Consider the following 21,271-nt stretch of genomic DNA (forward strand, 5'->3'; position numbering starts at 1 on the left):
TCCCATGCCAAACAGATCCAATCCCATTAGGATCCCCTCGTTCCCTCCATAAACTTCAAGAGCACAGTACCGCGTAATAATTCACAGGGCTAAAATATGCTAATAACATCAGGATGCGCGCATATCAATATTCTAAGGAATATTAAAGCAACACAGCTGGTCGCTGGATTGGGGTCTTAACAAAACAAAACAAAAAAAGTGCGGCTAAGTGACAGTGGAGGCTGGGGGAGGGAGAAACATTTTGTCTTGCGGCCTTTGGGCAGCCTGTCGATGCGACTGAAGCACACTCAGAGGCAGCCTTGTTTTGTGAAGTTATCGCCGTGTCTTTGATCAAGGGAAAGAGCACATCCATTTCAATCACTGTCACGAGGTCGGGCTGGCCGTCTGGCTGCCTGGCTGCCCATCGGGGCGAGCCAGCCTCGAGCCTGCAGACACATGGCAGTGCTTAGTGTGTCAAACAAATGAAAGGGTTCTTCACTGTCTATCCAACCTCTACTGAACTTCAGAGGCCTCTCGTTCAGCAATTCTGCCCCGACTAATCTGGAAGTTCCTTTCCAGCAAACACCACCTGGTCTGGACTGGCCTCACCAAAACAAAAGCTGGCCAGCAGCTGTCTGTCACGAGGCAGCGGAGGGAGAGGACAGGGTCAACCTTCAGAACCCAGAGGGCAGGGGTCAACCTTCTCATAAGCAACACGCTGAAGGGACACAATCCTAGAGAAAGGGGGAAGCGATGGCCACCAACTACGCCCCCTCCCTAGGACCTCTGCCCCCGGCTGGGCCCGGAACCAGGCAGAGGGAGGTCTGAGTATCTCCTCCGCAGGTGAATTCCCAGCAGTGCAGTTTCAAATACATACGCAAACATCACCTGCGTTCTTTTCACCAGCAGACATAATAAATAAAACATTGAAGAGGGGGAGGCTCAGCAAAAGGTTTAATTTTCCTTGCGTGACATCACCTATAACACCCTGGGAAGATGTGAGTAGACCCAGAGTAGAGATGGGAGTCATGATGATGAAAATGCAAAATGTTTAAATAGCATTTGTGTGTTCCAAGGGAAGTGTGCGCATGAACGTATTTAACCCTCACTTTGGCCTATAAGGTACACTATAGTGATCTCACTAATAACGGTCACAAGAGTCACATGTAATAAGATGTATAGTGTAGTTATTATGATTAGGTATGGTAATAATGGAATTCGTAATCTCCATTTCTCACAGAAGGACACTGAAGCCCGAGAAGCCCACCTGAGGCGGAGGGCGGGGACTCACGCCCGGGCAGTGTGGCTCCAGGACCCGCACGCGAACCACAGCATGAGACTGCCCTCCTGCGCTCCCCACCTCAGGGCCTCCCTGACAGCAGAACCTGGGGGACCAGGGGGGCGTGGGAGCTGGCGGGGTCCGAGTGCGAATCCCAGCACTGGCACTTCTTGTCCCTATAAATGGAGACACCAACACCCACCTCACAGGCGCGAGGTGAGGTTTACATGACAAAATGAAGAAGGGTGCCTCTCACAGGGTAGGCAGCCAAGGTCAGGTTAATCTAGCGGCTCTCACTCCTGGCCGAATGTTTGAGTTGGCTAGGAACTTTAATAAATATGATGCCTAGGGGCACATGGGGTGGCTCAGATGGTTAAGCCTCTGACTCTTGATTTCAACTCAGGTCATGATCTCACAATTTGTGGGTTCAAGCCCCGCATTGGGCTCTGTGCTGACAGCTAGGAGCCTGTTTGGGGTCCTCTCTCTCACTCTCTCTCTCTCTCTGCCCTTCTCCTGCTCACATGCATGCTCTCTAACTAAATTAATAAGCAAACATTTAAAAAATATGATGCCCAAACCCTTCCCCACCACCCCTCCCCGCTTCTACCCCAACAAGCATCAGTCTGAAATCAGCAATCCCCAGGCTCAGCCCTGAAAAGAAAGATGAAACCTATGAAACCAAAGGCCAGGCTACACCCTTTGCCCCATTGATTCCAGAATTACAGAGAAGCTTTTAAACCTCTGAAGGCTCTGCTTCCAACCCCAAAGCAGTGGGACTCCCCCAAATGCTGCCCTATTCCACAGAGAGAAGCAGGCACTGTGATCGGCCCCAACCATGTGGCTGACTCTCCCTCGCCCAGCGAAATTCCCTACTTTCACCCCGACAACACCTGTATCCAGCTGCCTCCCCCCGCCCCAGTCTACATCCCCCATCCAGCCTAAAAGCTTTGTAAAGGGGCATCCTACGGTTCCCATGCTGCCTGTTTTAGAAATAGTTGTGCCAACATCAACATAGCCAAGGTTACTTTTACATGAAGCACTAACCAGAAGACAGTGCAGGATGAGAGGTGGGACTGCCTGAAAAGAAATGTTAAAATCTGGGTGCATGCATGTATGCACGCATGCACACGCATGCACATGCACACACCCACATTCACGCCAAGAATCATGGTACGATGTGTACTCAAAGGGAGTATTGCTTCGTTCAAGGACTAGGGGTAGGAAGAAGGGGAGGGCAGAGGGGTAGAAATAAATAGTGAAGGGATTACCAGGGGTTGCCCATGGAAACTGGCAGGGATAAGAAAAATAATCAGCCTGCATTTGACAGAAGAGAAAAATGGAGACAGCCAGCAGGGAGGATGAGGACCAAGCAATGCCAGTTTCCTGGCTCAGACTTCCATGCCCCTTTTCAGGACCCAGTGCCAGCTGGCAAAGGGTGGCATGGAGGGCCCAAGAGGGGGAACACAGGCACCAGAAGGTAGCACCAGAAGGTGTCAAGAGCCCTCAGCTGTTTCCCAGAAAGCAAAGGCTCTGAGGGGCCCTCTCCCTTCAAGGGCCTCCCCTCGGCCTCAGTCCAGGAAATGGGGCTGAGAGACTTGGCCAAGGCCTCACCTGGGTAAAAGAGCCATCCTCGCTGCACTCCGGGACAAACACCGCCTCCTGGGGCTTCTTGGCTTGCTCTAGGGCCTGTGCCCGCTCCAGGCGACACTTGCTCTGGCCAGCGTCTGTAAGAGGAGAGCAGGAGCGTTTTCCATACTTCACCCGGATCCACTCTGGACCCATGGAACAAAATGGCCGCAGTACGAGGAATGCTGAGAGAAAAGCTCTCCACCTGTGGGCAAGCCCACAGACGCGTAACTAGATTTTCCAACAACACACAGGCAGTGGCTAGTAAGTGCTGCTTGGCCTCAGTGTCCTCTTAATGTTAATCTTAGAAAAGCCAGGGAGGCATATTTATACCAGATTCTGCTTATTTTTCTCTCCCAAGTACCTTCAGCCATACCCACTCCCCAACCAGGGGAAAAAATGTTTCACCTCTATTATCTTTCACTGGGCTTATTAAAACATTTGCAAGCCCACAGGGTCTCAAAGATGTTTTATGGTTCAAGAACTGTGAGCACTTTCTCTGCAAGACCAGAAGCTCTTGGGCATCCTGCTCAGTCTACAACAGCTTTATGCAGCCCAGGGCTGATCAAATCACAAGCCCCAATCTCCGGAGGGCCTAGGAAAGTGACATAAATTAAAGGGCTGGACTGAGTGTGCACAGAATGGCCCTCAGCATAGAGACACTGCAGTGAGTGCTGGGGACTGCAGCAAAGTGGAGAACCGGCTCCCGTTAAGAGGAGGAAGTTGCTACTCAGATCTAGCCATGTGGTTCCCTGAGGGAGGGAACACAGACCTAACATTACCAGAGCTTCCAATTATTTATGAGAAGTACAAAACTCCAGATTTTTATGTCGAATCTCTCAATTTTGAAATATTGTCTCAAATATTTTTAATATTTTTAAACATGCAAGCAGCCCAAACAAAACACATCTGTTGGCCAACCATTTGGAATCCCTATCTAGGAGCCAACAATAATGTCTTGCCATTTTAAGCATCTCCGTTTACAAAAATAAAAAATAAAAATAAAGGGCACTAGCCAGATAGCAGCACATCTCTCCAAGCCCTAGCCTGGTGGCAAGTGTTGGAAAGACAGAGAAGTACTCATTCCTTTAGGTAGGCCAGTCATCTTTCCCATATTCCCTGGCGGGAGAGTGGACAGATAGTGGCAAACAAAATGAACAGACTCATTCTGAGCTTCCCCTGCAGTAAGCAAACCATGCAGGGAGCCCCGGTGCCCGGGAGCCCCTTTGCAGCTGGGCGAATGTGCACATACTCACCTTTGCATCTACCACGATGTACCACACCCAGGGTCGGGTCTCTGCACTTGGCTCGCTGGTACTCACACATGGACTCGTAGGACCTGCCGTCGGAGGCACAGATGGGTTTGGGCTGAGTCCTGGAGCAGTGGAGGTTGCACTGAGGGTCACGGTCACTTATGAGGAACTAGGTTGGAGAAAAGTGAAAGAGTACAGAGGTTAGTTTTATAAGAAAAGTAGGGGTGAGGCCATGTCTTACAATACTGGCTCGCCTTGGGGAGCAAGTCCAGAATAAACCCAAAGTTATTAAACCCTAGAAGTGGAAGGGAACTGAGCAGTCACAGAGTCTAACCAAGGAGAGCATGCTGTGCTAAGTCATTTACAGACAGGATCTCATTAATCCTCACAACAGCCCTATGAAATAGGAACTATTTATTTTGTAGATAAAGAAACTCAAGCCAGAAAGAGGTAACTTGTCCAATATTACACAGCTCTAAGTGATGGATTTGAGCCTAGATCAGTCAGAAGTCAAAGCTTTCACCACCTGGATATTTAGCCTTTCCATCCTTGTATGTGGTCACATGACCCCTGTTTGGAGACTTCCCCAAGTCAGCAACTCACTAGCAATCTCTATATCCCAGCTTTGGGGAGTTTCATTTATTAGAAAGGAGTAGTGAGACCCAACTCCATCACCCTTCAATTTCTACCCACTGCTTTCTGGCAGAAATAAGTGATTTTCTATGAGAAAGGGATTTCCTGATTTAAAAAGAGAATAAGCATATTGGGAAATACTGAGTGAAACAGGTTTTTTTCTTGCAGGACTTCTCAGATATCTTTGATACATTCTTCTGCATTGTGACAGCAGCAAATTGTGTGCTACTCTTCCTGTTGAGCTAATTCCCTCCCCTTGAATCTGCACTATCCTCAGTAATTTGGCCAATAAAATGCTGTGGAAATGATATTTTGGGACTTTTGAGCAAGGTCATATGAAGCTTTACAGTTTCCCCAGGGTTCTGAGACCGCCATGCTATGAGGAAGCCCAAGCTAGCGTGTGACAAAACCATGTGCAGAGAGAAGTGCATAACCAACCCAGGCACAGAGATATGTGAGTGAAGAAGATATTAGATGTCCACCCCCACTATCATCTGACTGCATAAAAATAAGAAAAATAAAAATAATTACATTTGACACCCCAAGTGAGAACCACCCAGTTGAGCCCAGTCAAACCAGGGAACTGTGAAGGATAATAATAAACTGGTGTATTAAGCCATCAAAGTTTGTGGTAGCTTGTTACACAGCAACAGATAGCCAAGTTAAAGGGCATGTAGGATGATGCATCTCCCACTTATCTGACTGTGAACCGTTTTTTAGTGAATCCCTGTTAGCAAGTATAGGATTCAACCAGAAAACAGTAATTGGGTCATAGAATCTTTGAGCTTCTGTTGAATAACCCACGATTAAGCTGCATGGGCTGCATCCACTCTTATATACCCCTAGGGAGCAGAGCTCTAAGCCCACTCGAGGCTCTTCATCAGTATAAGCTGATGGAATGCATATCCCACAATAACGCATGACAATGTCGCGAGCACACATCTGGCCATTGGTGACACTGGAGCTGACTGAATAATCACACCAACCTCATAGAGTTAGGGAGGGTGTGAATACGACCCCTGTTTCTCATGCATCTTCAGGCCCTTTGTGCAAAGCAGCTAAATGGGAGTTTGACCCTTTTCCAGAACACCAGCAGGAGTCTAGAGGCAGTACCAGTCCCTTCAAGGGAGTACCAGGAATATGAACCCCACCCTCCCAGCCTGGCCAAGTTCCAGGAGAGTCCAAATCTGTCCACTAGGACACACACTGCCCCCCAAACTCACAACCAGTCCCTCCTGCAATCCTGACCTCATACCTGAATGCTGGCTGCTCAGCACAGGGAGGGAGTGGCTGTGGCCTGAAACCATGCAGGCCTCCTCAGGTGGACAGTGCACCGTGTCTTCCCTGCAGACCCTCTGGGCTCCCACACACAGGGGTTCAACCTGACTCCGGCCCAAGCCCAGAAGAAAATGTCCTGAGAGCATCTCACAGAGTCTAGTGTTCTGGGAGTGAAACCAATACTATAGAGAGCCACATCCAGAGGCAGCCCCCTGCCCCCCAGGCTGCCACACAGAGAAGAGAGTTTGAGCTGACAGGATGGCGGAAGAGGGGTGGTGTCATCCACACCTCCACCCTGCATGGGATCCTTGGCCTCACTCCCCTCAGGTTGACCCTGTTTGAAACCCTTGAGTGGTGTCCTATTGCCCCTCTGGACCTTCACACAGTCTCCTAGGCATGGCAAATCTGACCTCGGGGGCTTCCTCCCTGGCCTCACCTCTTACTGCCTTGTCCCCACTGGGTCCACCACTGGTCAGGAACACTGGCCTGCTTTCCACTCCCAAATGAGCTTCATTTGCTCCTATCTCCAGGCCTTTGGACACACTGTGCCTTCTCCCTTCCCTCCCACCCCTACTTCAGATTTCACCTCACATCATCTCTCTTAGGAGGCTTTCCCCGACTCTCACAGATGAGCCCGGGATCCCTAGAATAACTTCTCACATGTCACTTTCTCTTGGTGGCACTGAATAGTTTGTGACAATGAACTGTGTGAGCTGATTAACAATGGAATCCCCAATTTGAACCCCACAAAGACAAGGATAATGTCTATTTGGCCTATGAATACATACATCCCCAGTGAGGCTGGGGCTCTCGAGCATCTGAGGGGTGAATGACACGTGGCCCTGTAGCAGCATCTCCCACACGGCTTTATCTCAAAAGCAGCTGGTGTAATGTGACAGGCCTGGCCTTGCAGGCAGGCTCCGGCCACCATCCCGGGGGCCACTGGGCCACTCCATCACCCCCATGCTCTGAGCTTTCCCCTCCCGGCCCCCACCCAGGATTACATGGTGGTGGAAGTGGTCCACAGCTTCCTGCCCTGGCTCAACCTTAGAACTTAAGTTGTCTCTGAGATTGAGAGGTGGGTCTTTTCTCTCCTACCCCACCCAGATCCATCTGCCATGACAACTCTCTCCACCTAAAGCAACCATGCACCATGGAAAACTTGGAACCCGAAGGTCTAGCTGGAGGAGGTGGGCTTGGGAAGCCCTGGCCATGTCCTCCTGAACAGACACAGGACAATGGTGGCTGTGACACACAAAGCTGGTCTCCAACATCTCTCCCATGGCTGGATGGATGGCTCTCCCAGCCCATGCCTCACCTGTCCGCAGCCTAGAAATGCAGCCAGACCTGGCTATCTAATTCTGCCTGGTGAGCAGTCAGCATCTGGCCCGAAGGTAGAATCAGGGTCCTCACACCCAGGCTTCTCCAGGCCAACCAGTGATCCCGAGACTGCCTGGGAACCAGCAGACAGACAGGACTGTCTCTTCACATGTGGACCCATGTGATACATGCAATGAGGCTTGCTTTAATTGTTAGGTTAATTTGCCATGGGAAATGGTAGGAGCCAAGGAAACACATGCCCTTTTTTCTCATGATCAGACAAGGATGGTACTATCTGTATCTCCTAATGCCTGGGAAAACTAAGGAACTCATCCTTGGTCACAAAGGGATTTGGTAGCCGGACCTAAAGTCTGAAGAGCAATAACAAGAAGAGCTAATAATTGGGTATCACTACGATATGTTAAAGTTTTACAATAAGCCTACGAGGCAGAGTAAGTGACATCCTGATGTTACAGATGAGGAGACGAAAGCCCAGGTCACTCCCCCAAGCACAGGGTGTGATGTTGGAGGTGTCACCTGCAGCCTGGCTCAGAGCCAGGTTTTCAACCACACCCACACGGCCCTTCATTATTCCAGAACAAGGCTGCAAACAGAAGCTCTGACCATCTTGCAAAACTGGATTCCCAAAGTCAAAAACCATTTACCAAAAGCCTACAATGTGCCAGCCACCAACCACTAAAGGTGCAGGCAAGGCAGGCCTGCCTCCCGGGCACCTGATGCCTCCTGGGAGAAAAGCCATACAGGGCTCACATTCACCTTATAAAGCAGGGATCGAAAAGGACAACGTTTCTTCTCAAACCCAAGGAGATTGCCGTGTTCTCTCTTCCTCAGCTCACGGGAGAGGAGAACTGTGGGCGTCACCGTGGCATTGAACTACAGGTCATAAATTTGGTTTGGAAATGGCCTGCTCTGGGCCAACAGAGACGCTACAGCAGCTGTGCCAGAGACCAGCTTAATGACTTGGGGAACATTCTGTCTGCAAACAGACAGGTTAAAGAGCTTCAAAGGAAGCCCCACCTACCCCCAACACATGGAGATCCTTCCCACCTCCACAAAGGCTCCCAAAAGGTTCCATCTAGAAATTACTGGTCCCTGAGGCCAAGTAAAAAAGTTCTGAGACAGCACGGGGCCATTGCTAAGAGACTGTCTTGCCCTGTCTGTGGTGTCTCATTTTTATCTGTTTTAGGAACTGTGTGTATTTGTGGTTTAAAAAAAAAAAAAAAAGGCAATGTGTTTTATAAAATGGACTTTTAATAGGATGACTATGCCCTAATATGATCACCCAGACCTCCATGACCTGAGGGGATTACTTTAGGTCCACAAACACTGTTTATTGAGCCATCCATTCATCTACTTTTGTCCTCAACAAGCCAGCACTATGAGCCCAGCACTGCATGAGGCATGGCACACAACACAACCAACACAACCCCGCCCCCAAGGAGCTTGCACTCGAGAGTGAAAACAACAGGCAAGCAGACACTGGCCATACAGCAAGGGAATAGGATACTCCAGGACCCAGAGAGGATTTAATCCTAGGGACGCGGCGATGCTAAAAAGCCACACCGTCCAACAAGACTGTCTGCAATGACAAATGTGTTCTATATCTGTGCTGTCTGACACAGTAGCCACAAACCACATGTGGCTATTAAGCCCTAAAATGTAACTAATGTAACTGAGGAACTAAATTTTTGGTTGCATTTAATTTTAGTTAAATTTGCATAGCTGCGTGTGGCTAGGGGCCACCATATTCAAGAGCACAGCTGCAGATGGGATGGAGGGGGCCAGACAGAGAGGCTCATCTTTGCTGGAGTTTCTCCTAGTTGAGCCAAGCTAAGACTCACTGAACCAAGGGAAAAAAGAAGCAGATACTTTCTGCATTTTGAACTGGACATGAGATCAGCTTGTTACTTACTGGTCAACAGCAGGAGTGCCTAGAAGTTCATTGGTCTACCACCTGAAGTCACAAAGTTGGCTTTTTCCTCTCTTCTGCAGGAGTTAGGAGTTCAGGCTACAAGTCCTCAGCACTGGCCTATGGCCCGGGTCAGTTCTCTCAACACAGAGACCAAACTCAGAGTCTGAGGCACCCTGATGTACCTGAATGCCCGAGCCACAGACAGCTGCTGTAGGCTCAAAAGCAGCCATGGTTAAAGGAAGTTTTTGGTGTTGGGCTGTGGGTGAGGAATGAGTGGGAAAGCTGTCTCCCCAGTTAGACAAAGCCTGAACCATTTCCCTCTGGGGGGAGGGGGGAATAGTATTTTCATAAAAATCCTCACATACATTCCCTTCCTTCTTCCTAACCAAAAGACAACAAAAACAAAACGATTATGCTAAATATGATTGCACAATACGGAAGCCAAACAAAAGGGGCCAGGACAATTGTGAGTTTGCAATTGTCTGCTACTCCCACCCTCTCTCCTTGGGGAGTGAATGATTCCAAAGCAAACACACAGCAGTTTATGTTTTGCTCGCGTTTGTAAAGTAGGACAAGCCCTTGAAACACATTATAAACAATTCATCCTTCCTAGTGGAAAAGTGAGCTACGGGCTGGGGGCTGTCTTCTCCAGAGAAGAGATGGAGGTAGATGAATTCAGTGTCAGACAAACAATCCCTTCTGTCTGAAATGCACACAGGCTCCATCAGAGTAGAATGCAAACCCTTTTGCACTGGGAGACCACTCCAATACCACAAGCTGTGTTAGGTTTGACTGACTGCCAAGTTTCCATGACAATACAGGGAACAACAGAGGCAGCCTGAAGTTCCATCTGGGAGGCGACGTTCGAGTCTATATAATATGGAATTGGCTTTGCCATCTTAACTTCCACCTGTACCACGCTGGTGTAACCAGGATCTGAAATTCTACATTGACGTTCTCCTGGTGACGTGTATCTCTCGGTTTTTCCCAGTGACAGAAGAGGGGGCAGGAGCTATTCAAGACAGCCGGGGCAGTGCCCCAGCCACTGCGCTAGAAATGGGAAGGCTACAATTTGGAGCAGCAAGTGGCTTTCCCCTTTATGAGATCAGATCTAAAAATCACAGGCCAAACTCAACAGATGTGAGGTTTTCTTCAGTAACCTTACGCATGACACAGCTTCAGCCACTCTCTTTTCATATTTCTGCTTCGTTTATCTGTTGCTGCAAAGCGCACCGTCCCCAAACTCAGTGGCTTTGAACAACTGATCATTTCTCTCAAGTCCATGGCGTGGCTGGGCTCAGCTGGGAGATTCTTCTGCTCCATGAGGTGTCAGCAGTGACACATGACACATGTGGCTACGTTCAGGTGGGAGCTTGTTGGGGGCTGAAATATCCACAGTGGCTTCACTCACTGGTGCTCAGTTGGGGCGTCTGGAAAAACTAGGGTGCTGGCTGGGCCTCTCCCTCCAGCAGGCTTCCCCCAGTGGCTTCCAGAACGACTTCATTCAGGCCTTTACTCTTGCCTAGATGTTTGACTCTGCCACCAATGTCTTCTCTCCATTCAAGTTCAAATTCTGGGCTGAGCTGAGGTTGTCATCCCAAAGAGCAAATGTCTTCATGTTTTAAACATCACCATTAGCTCCCACAGAGCTCTGCACTGTGCTTATACTTCCATCAAAGCCCTCAACACACCGCACCATCGTCCGTGTGTTTATACATCTGAGAAGGACTGTGTTTTGTTCCTCTTTACATGCACAGGACCTAGCACTGTCTGATCTAAGACAGTTGCTCAACACATATTTGAAGAATGAATAGATGACTAACAAACCTTACCTAAAACATATCCTGGATAAGAAGCTCCTTTTTTTTTTTAAATCACTTACAGTGAAAAGAGATCTTTCTCCAACCACCACCAAAAGCTTAAAATTCTCAAACGCATCAAGTAATGTAAGCTGTTTGTTCTTTCCTTTCCTTTGAAGGAACATCTATTAGATAAGGAAAGCCCTACGTCAAACACAGGATTTTTTTCCCCTTGAATTAAAGGGAAAGAAGTCACAAAGACATTGAAGGGAATGTACCAGAATGGCTGAGACAGGACCCATATACCCAAGGCAGAGATCATAATTAAGCAGCCAAGCGACTCACTCCCAGTGAGGCGGCCCCTGTAGGAATCCTCCTCACACAGCCCTCCCCCACCCCAATCCTGAAGCCTTCCTCCTACCCTGCGGATAAGCCAACCCTCCCCTAAGTTAGGCAGTAATCTGAGGGGCCCAGGGCTGCCAAGCCTGAAGTGAGTATGTGTCGAGGTAGAACACTCTGGTAATTTAACAGCCAATGTGAGTACCGCTCTGGTTTTTTTCTGCAGCTGCCATATGCATGCACTTGAATAAGAATACCAGCCAGATGACAAAATGGCGTAAGTGACTCCTTTATAAGTCAGATTTCTGGCACCCTGAATTCACTTTTCCACAGAATGAAGATTGTAAGTAAGGGTGAGTTTCCCAGCCCAAACTGCAAATGCCTAGTTGGAAGGAATGGGCAGGGGAATGGTCCGTCCCCGTGTGCCTGCTGTGTCTGTACCACAGTAAAGGCCCCTCACACCCGTGCCCCCAGCTGGGTAGGAATGGTTAGCCCCCACTGCACGGTTCCTGCGTCAGGCCTCCCCCTGGGCTGTGCCCCGACCTCATACCTCCTATTCATCCTTCCAATGGTAGCGTGAATTCTGCCTCCTTGGGGCACTGACTTTCCAAATCGATCAGGACCCCTGTGCTGAGCCTCCTTAACAGCCTCTACTTTCTACTGTGGTCTGTGTCCCAACTGTAATTAAGCAACCAGCAGATTAATTATATGTTTCTTGCCCAGGAACCAAGATTTGGGTGCTACCCTGCTGGATCCCCAGTTCCTAGCAGGGGCCTTGCCCAAAGTGGGCACTCAATAAATACCGATGGGACAAATGAGGAGGAAGCCGAAGCCCAGCCGGGTCAAGATAGTTAAGTGGCGAGCACTCCTTACGTCTGCCTCTAAAGGGCCAGACTCCTGCTACACCACGTTGCCTCCTTTGGCAGAAGGCAGAGCGCTGAGCCTGAGGCTGGCTGGGGGTGGGGTGGGGGGCCCTGTTGGTAGTTCTGGTAGCAGAGGCCAGGGTCTCTGGCATGGGCCCCTGGCCGGGCAGGAGAAGAGACGGGTCTACAAGGAAAGCAAGCTTTCCTAAGGGAGGGCTGTTCCCACCTTCCCCCCCTCCCCATCATGTTTGGGAGTCAAAGTCCAGCTCAAGTTTTTAGAACTCAGGCTCTACAAAGCAATTCTGGGAGGTAACTCTGCTATTGAAAAAGAAAAAAAGCCGCTACTGGAGCCAGTGCCTGGAACAAAAAGTAGAGAACCACATTCCAGATGTCTAGCTGTAGCTCAGCCTCTTATTCCCCCGACCAGGGACTGTCCACCTCTTGTCACTTGCTTCACCATTTGCAAAGCGGGACTTTGGTCTTCTAACCTCCCCCCCAACACCCCAGGGCCTGCATTTTTGGGAACGAAGAGCAACTTCACATTAAAATGTCACTCACCCACCCGCTATCTAATCCGTCATCTGCCTGGAAAATCCACATCCCTATTTCTGCCAGCTCGCTCTCACCCTTCCTTGACCCCACAGCCCCTACATTTACACAGGTGCAGAGGAGGGTCCCGATCTGGCGGCTTCGGAGTGGGGCGCGAGAAGATGGAGGAGGGGAGATAAGGGAGGTCAAAGGGAAGGGGAGGTCTGCGGCTGTGGTGGTGTCTGCTCCTCCGCACACCTTCATCGCGGGGCCTGACAACAGCACCACCCCCTCCCCCCCCCCCCCCCCCCCCCCCCCCCCCCCCCCCCCCCCCCCCCCCCCGATTAAAGGGCTTTTCACGCTGCTGAGGGAAAGCAGACATCCTCCTCCAGCTGTTTGGCAGCTGGAACCACTTCTGTTGTTTTAGCAGGGAGAGGCCTGACCTTTGTCACCCCACCCCCACCCCCTCCCCAAGGGAGGGATTTAGTGGTCACCCCACTCCATCCACCCAGCTCCCCTCCTCCACTGTGTCCCCTCCACCACTATGGGGATGCCTGGTCAGGACCCAGGGGAGAAGGCTGTCCTAGGCCAGGTGGCACAGTGGGGGACGGGAAGGGAGGGAGGGTCCATAGGCTTCACAAAGCGTCTGGGACCCTTGGTCCAAAAAGGCACTAACAAGGCTGCAAAGGCAGGACTGACTCAGACGCCTGCAGTTCACACAGACTTGTCCACACCCTGCTACATACCCCCTGCCCATCTAGGAGAAAGGCAATGCAGATAAAGTGTGGGTCAGGGTCCACATTATCGAATCCCAAAAGAGGAACCATGGTTCTAAGTGTGAAGAGCCAGACTCAAAAAGCCACATACTGCATGACTCCATGCATATGACATTCAGAAAAAGGCAAAGCTATCCGGGTATCAGTGATTGCCAGGGATTGGAAAGAGGCAGAGAAGCATGAGAGAATGGGGGTTGGGGGGAATATTCTCTATCTTGGTTATCTTGGTGGCCATGCAACTACACAAATCTTAAAACCTATAAAAGTGTACACCTGAAAAGGGTGACTTGTAAGTACATTATACGTCAATAACCAAAAATAACCATAAAACTAAAGAAAAATAATGCCAAAACATGTTTGTTTTGAATGGCACATCAGACCTTCCAGTGGCAGTCAAAGAAGTTTCTGGAGATTTCTCTGCCCACTCCCTCAATTACAGGCATTGTGCTCAGTGCATTGAGAGTTATGGGGAAAAAAAAAAGGCCAAGAACAAAGGCCCTGCGCCCCCCCCCCCCCGCCCCCCAACCAGAGCTGAGCCGGTTGCAAAGACTGGCACTTACAAAGCTAACTCCAGAGGGACTACATTTGCAACACGAGCCACCAGGAAGCAAAGACTGAGTCACAGGACAAAAGGAAAGCATGTTTGAAAATGGGATGCCAAAGGGTGCCTGGGAGGCTCATCGGTTGAGAGTCTGACTTCGGCTCAGGTCATGATCTCACAGTCTGTGAGTTCGAGCCCCGCATCGGGCTCTGTGCTGACAGCTCAGAGCCTAGAGCCTGCTTCTGATTCTGTGTCTCCCTCTCCCTCTGACCCTCCCCTGCTAGCGCTGTCTCTCTCTGTCTCTCAAAAATAAAAAATAAATAAATAAATAAAAATAATTAAAAAAAAAAAAAAAGGAAATGGGATGCCAAGAATTCTGAGATGTGGTGTGGCTAGTGCTGAAAAAGAGAGAGGGAGAAGAGGAGAGGGGAGAAAAGAAAGACCAAAGAGGCATCCATTCAGCAAAGAACTGCTGGGCACCTATTATGCACCCAGGGTGTGCTGAGTGCTGAGGACAGAGCAGCTGCCACTTGTCCTGTGGGGTCAGAGGAAGAGGTTCATTCAGACTAGAAGGATCCAGGAGGATTTCTCAGATAAGGGGCCATTAGGGGGATAGTAAAGAGTTTCCATAAGTAGGAAGGGATGTCACAAGGGCATTCTAAGCAACAGTGACGGGTACGCAGAAATAAAGAAGCAAATTCATTTTTAAAAATAGATTACAGGGGTGCCTGGGTGGCTCAGTCAGTTGAGCATCCAATTCTTGTTTTTGGCTCAGGTTGTGATCTCACAGTCCGTGAGTTCAAGCCCTGCATTGGTCTCTGCGCTCACCACACAGAACCTACTTCAGTTCCCATCTCCCTCTTTCTGGCTCTCTCCTGCTTGGCCTCTCTCAAAAATAAAATTAAAATAATAATAATAATAAATAAAAATACAAATAGATTAGAAATGACTATTTATGGGAGAAATAAGGCTCTAGGGCCAGGTTGGGAGCAAAAACATGGAGGGCCTTTAAAATTCCCATTTGTCTTTTTTTTTTTTTTTTAAAGAATTGGAAGCCAGTGAAGGAATAAAAGGCAAGGTCATACAAACCCCTGGCAGGGGTATGAAAGACCACAGAGGCTGATCAGGAAGTTACCATAGCTCCATGCAGCAGGAAGGAAGAAAACGGGGCATGGAAGTAGCTGGAAAGGCCACTGGATGAGTTAAGAGAATCAAGAACCAAACAGCTGTCTGTAGCGAGTAGGAGTGCTGCCCAGGGGGACAACGGTCTGTGGACTCCGTCACAGCCATGTCGGACTCCCACAGATGATGAAGGGACATGTGGGGTGCCACAGGCATGCATGTTGGCAAGAACAAGAAAAAATGGAGGGTGAATGGAGATAAAAATATCTTTTTGAATGAGTGGAGTCCTTAGGGCTTAAAACCCGTTTCATTTTTAGCCCTCCTTGGTCACCAACAGGGCATCAGCCTTTCGATCAGAGGCCAACAGCATTGATTTTTATTTCCTGTTTACACTCCTCATGACTAAATACTAGCCAGTGAACTCATGGACTGAGGGCATGAAGAGTCACTTGCCTATCTGCCCCACCCCACCTCGGCCACCAGCATAAATAAAAACTCTGTCACTCCAAATCAAATAAACACAGCACTCTCCAGGACCCAGGACCCACATTTTTTCACTTCTCCCCACCCACAAGCATTGGGGAAATAATAAGTAAAGGTTGAGTTGATGGCTAGTAAGAAGCAACAAAGTGGTCTTGTATTCAGACTATACCCAAGAGATGGTGGGTTACAGACAAAACCCAGACTTGGATGCAAAGCCAAGAGGACAGGGAAGGAGCTCTTAAGTGCCTGTTTGGGTCTAGATGCCAATGTCAATCAATGTGTCAATCAAAGTGACACACAGGTCTGGTAGTAAGGATCTGTTATACTGGCACTATCTCTCCACCTGGCAACAGCAATGGATTCTGCCGAGGGTAGTAGCTCCTTACAAGGTTATCCTGGACATTCTTACCGGCTCGGTCCAGTGACATGCTCCAAGCTTTCACTGGGTGTTACTAAGAATGGACTAACACGTCACTGAACATCCTGGCTAGTGGCAGTGGGACCCAGACAAGATGACAAACCCTGGACCCACCCCTTCCATATTCTGTTTCACTGTCACTAGCAGCATTTTATGCCCAGTGATATATAACATGTGTTTTACAACTGGGGAAATGAGTGAGGAATTGGTTAGGATCAGAGCTACCAACTATGGGGCTGGGGGTTGGCTGGGGTTGGGCCCGATATAGCTGGGTGCTGGGCAGTGACTGAACCCCTCTGGTTGGAAGGACAAGGTCCCAAAACAGAATTGTTTCTGCAAAAGATTTGAAGGGCAAAGCGAGAGGTGCAAAAACTGAAAAGGCTGTTCAAGAGACTTGAAAACACTCTGAGAGATTCTAGGCATGCCCAGAGCTACTTCAAGGCCTAGGTGACAAGGAGCCACATAAATGAGGCAGGTCTCTTCCCCATTTCTGCATGAAACACAGCCCTGCTCTGGCAACTGAATCAACAGCTTTGGCTGCAGCTGGAGAGAGTTCCATTGGCACAGATGCTGGTGTTCTCATGGTGGGAACTGCCAGCAATGAGGTTCCTTTTGGGCAAATGGGAAAATCATGACTAATTTATGAATATATTTAAAGCACCCCAATGCCGTTTGAGTACTGAGGGTCTTGAAGTCATTGCAATTTGAGAGTAAAGGTAAATGTGGCACCATTTTGTAATCACAGGCAGAAGAGGTTTGGAAATACCAGTTGCTGGAATAGATAGTAATGGGAGTGAAGTCTACTTAGCAGGCTGTGGGAGTCAAAACAAGCAGCCTCGAGCTTAGGAAGAATTTGTAAAGGCCAACTGAAAATCTGGAGATCAATTTTCTAAAACAGTGACACTGCATTTGATTGTCAGGCTCCCTGGCTGGTCAGCGAAATGCCTCAGTAGGTCATAATGTGGCTGAAATAAAGCTAACAACACTTGGCTCAGAGTAGGGTGGAGAGTTTTGAGGTGGATGGGAGTTGGACAGTCCCCCCAAAAAAGAGCTGGTCAACCGAACCTGTTCGCGACTGAGGTATGAGTATATCCACAGTACAGATGCCTGTACACGCACGTGTGCACACGCACAAACACTTGGAAGTATCTTCGGCAGGGTGCACAATCACTAGCTTTTGTTCAAGACTCTAGGGTCAAGCACGTAGAAAAAGAAAGCTGCTGGGTAAGTTACTTGAAAAAACAACAGCACTGGAAGCCTACTTCCTTCTCCTGGGGGATCTGCCCTGCACTCTCAGATGTAACAATATATTTCCCAAAGAGGTGAACTGAGACCCTATTTAGGGAGCCCTCATACCATCCACAGAAGTCATGATCAAACACTCCTAGTCCCTCCTACAACAGGCCAGTTATGCCAAGTGAGCCCCCTGACAAGTTGTGCTCTCTGCCCCCATTCCTCACAGCAACAACCCCCCTCCAGCACTCTGTGTGGTGGAGAAGCCCATGAGCCTCCTTTACGACTGACCTGCTTAACCTGAAAGACAGACTCTCATGTTGGCCAAGTCTCCTCTTTCATCTGGCCACAGGGCTGCCTTTAGCCTTTAGCCCTTGCAAGCCCACTAGTTGGGATTCTTGGTGCTGCTACTATTAGTTTTCTTGCCTTTGAAGATCTTTGTCCACTCACAGATGTCACGGTGAGTCTTGAGACTCTTACCACTGACTGCTCCCATTATCAGCACAAATGGCCCCAAGCCAGCCCCATCATGGCCCACCCAAGATAAAACACTTCCACACTAAGTCTAAACATGGTGGGAGGAAGAGGCAGGAGTCTTACACCCTGGGAATTATTTCATGGCTCCATAATAACTAAATGGAGAAACCGGTGTACTTTCAATGTCATGTGATTAGCACGAAGAAAAAATGTCATTTTAATGCCTGTCTCATTTGGTCAAGATACTATGGCATATATACAGGCTCATATCCACTTACACCGTGGAGCAATATTGACAAGGGAGATAACAAAGGAAGGAGCACTTTATCCACAGCACTTGAGGAAATCCACTCCCTCACAGCACTAAGCCCCAGGGATGAAAGCTGAGCAAGAACAGACTGAAACAAACAGAAGAGGAAATCCCAGGCTTGCTATGTCATCGAATTATGTTGGGCTGTGTGTGCTTACACTGTGTGTGTCCTTTTCCTGCTATTTCCATGGTCATCTTGAGATCCTGCTATACTGGTGCTGGGCTCCAGATCACCAAACATGCCTACACATACACACATATGCGCTCATACATAGGCGCATGCATGTGTGCATGCGCAGGCGCGCACCGCGTGCGCGCGCGCACACACACACACACACACACACACACACAGCCCACAAAGTCACTTACAGACAGAAGGGAAGAAGAAATAGTTTGGCCCACAAGGAACAACCATGTGCCATGTAAAACCTGGTGCTGTCAGACCACCTTGGGCTGAAAATCCCCACTGCGTCACTGAGACAAGGATTAATTACTGCCATCCAGAGCCCGGGCTCACGTCTTACTTCACACAAATGTGAGGCTGTTCTGGGCAGGGGAGAAATCCTGTTGACCCAAACTGGGCCAAGGAAAAGTAAATAGAACCATGTCAAATTCTACAGGCAGGAATGGAAGATTAGTGGAAAACCAAAGCAAGCCCATTCCTAAGGGAAAGAGAGAATGGTTCTTCCGCTTTCCAAACCTTCTGGTTTCTGGGCACAGAGAAAGGCTTTCTTTTAAGGATAAAGCCTGTATTTGACATGAGAGGATCTTTTTCTTTCAGTCCAGACATTCGTAACATTTCCCTCAAACACCGGGTCAGACAACCCAATGGAGAGGACATCTACCTTTGCAACAAGCAGCTTGTGTCTGGTAAGCAAGCCTGTGGAAATGACATTAGCAGAGAGTAGGCTGAATCTACCTGGGAGAGCCTCACGGCACACCAAGCAAGTCTGCACATCCTGAAGGACTGGGACTTCTCGGGCTTTCTGACGTGATGTATGACGCCCAATGGCCACAAAGCCTCAGCACTGAAGACTATAATCCAGACTCTGAAGGGGTTCTCAAGAGTTTTTATTGGCCAAGGAAATGTTCACAATATAATGTTCAGCAAAACCAAAACAGAGTATCAAATACATATGTGTATAGATAGAAAATAGATAGATAAATAGAGATACTATTGATAGATAACAGACATGTGGTTGTATATAACATATGCATATATACACATACATATAATACATACATGTACACATATACACATATGTATATCTTCCTCCCACTCCAGGGAGAGAGAACAAAAGATAGAAGAAAATACACCAAAATGTTGATAGTGGCTATCTCCAAATGGTAGAAATATAGACAGGTGTGTTTTTTCCTTTGTACTTTTTATTTTCCAAGTTTCCTATTAGGAGGTTGGGGGTGATGCACATACAAAAGTCCAGATAGATGGACCGAGACCTGCCTCTTCTGCACAGCTGCCTCCAAAGCTCTACCGCAAACTCCGACGTCGCCTTGGGTGAGAGACTGACAGCCAAAGACCCACACGAGGTCAAGGACTGGGAGAAGTTTGCCTTTGCAAGAAATGGGAGGAGATGCTTTCCTTTTGGGTTCTTCCTCTCGCAGAGGGTGATCATAAGCAGGCAGAGAACTTTACTCCGGGCGGGGGGGGGGGGTATCACGCTGGGCCCAGAGGACCCTTCAGCAGCACCCATCCAGGCAGAGGTCTGATCACCAGGCCATCTCCCTCTGCGATTCTCACACAGCAGGCAGTCCAGCCTTCTCTACAAAAGGAAGAGGGACTCTCACAGGTCAGGATGAACTCCAATCTTCCAGTCCAAAGCAGCATGGTGACCCATCTGCTAGCAGTATGCAGCAGCCTTTGAAAGGCACACGTGTGCCTGTGCCATCAGAATGCAGGGTGATGAGTGGTGGTGACTATGCTGGGCATCAGGGGGTATGGGAGGGGAGTGAAAATCGCGTGGCTAAAAATAAGGCTTTGCAGAACGAGCAGCTCCAGCCTCAGGTGTGCGGGAGGAAGGCAGAGGGCTCTCTGCTCTCCCACCATTTCTGAAAACTGCCTTTAGAACAAAAATGTCCTTGCATTGGCTTCCTTGCAAAACAAACCAAAACCTATAAGGTGATTATGCATCCTTCTCCACAACACGTTGCATTCATTCATCGGATAGAACTTTATTAACCCGTCTATGGGCCCGGCATGGTGCTGGGCACTGGGCACACTGTGTGGAGCACACTGGCCCGGTCCCCACCCTCCTGGGCTTTGCTGAGTCTCTACAATCTTGCAGGTCATATTTCACATACAGATGACATCCTTCAAAGCCCTTGGTGCCATCAGGTTACAGTCAGGACCCAGGCACAGACTTCAAGGATGGGGTAAGCCGAAGTAGGACACGCCACCCCCATGTAGCAAACTCCTTGCAGAAGGTCCTTCGTGGTCCAAATCACAACAAGACTGCCCCCCATTCCTACCCCTGGCAAAAGTCAATGCTATTCTTCAGCTGATCCAGAAAAACAGATCGACTCTAAGGAGAACCCAGAGGACTTGTTGGAAGAGGGACTGGTAAGGCCCTCCAACCAACTCTGGATGTTGCTCAAGCCAGCCAGTGCACTCGGACTGTGTTAAGATACAGGGACAACTGTCTTCCAGCCTGGCCTCCAAGAGGAGAGGGCTAGGGTAATGTGCTGGAATGCTTGCTTTTGTACCAGAAACTATCCTTCTAGGGAAAACAGAAGACAATTTCTAAATTGCACCCTTTTACCTCAATAGATATAGCCTCCTAAGCCCTGATGCATTTTAAAGCATATTGGAAGTAGATGTTTCAATAGAATGTTTTTTTACTTCAAATATTCTCAATGCCAGATCTAAATCTGTTGGTCTCATGGGCACCCTCCTACACTGTTGGTGGCAATATAAACTGGTGCAGCCGCTCTGGAAAACAGTGCGGAGGCTCCTCAAAAAACTATCCATAGAACTCCCTTATGACCCAGCAATAGCACTGTTAGAAATTTACCCAAGGGATACAGAAGTGCTGATGCATAGGAGCACATGTATCCCAATGTTCA

General features: G+C 48.9%; 1 protein-coding gene across 5 annotated transcripts in view; it reads right to left on the reverse strand.

Moving 5' to 3' along the window:
• The window catches only part of SMOC1 (SPARC related modular calcium binding 1), a 153,986-nt gene that overhangs the window by 78,863 nt on the left and 53,852 nt on the right, over positions 1-21,271 (reverse strand). For all 5 annotated transcript variants that reach the window (XM_029952492.1, XM_029952495.1, XM_029952494.1 and 2 more), the window contains exons 2-3: positions 4,141-4,306; positions 2,870-2,982 (exon numbers count right to left, since the gene is read on the reverse strand). In XM_029952492.1, the coding sequence (XP_029808352.1) occupies positions 2,870-2,982; positions 4,141-4,306 (279 nt within the window). The remainder of the gene's footprint in view (positions 1-2,869; positions 2,983-4,140; positions 4,307-21,271) is intronic.

Source organism: Suricata suricatta, chromosome 9 (assembly GCF_006229205.1).
Source record: "Suricata suricatta isolate VVHF042 chromosome 9, meerkat_22Aug2017_6uvM2_HiC, whole genome shotgun sequence".
Lineage (NCBI taxonomy): Eukaryota > Metazoa > Chordata > Mammalia > Carnivora > Herpestidae > Suricata > Suricata suricatta.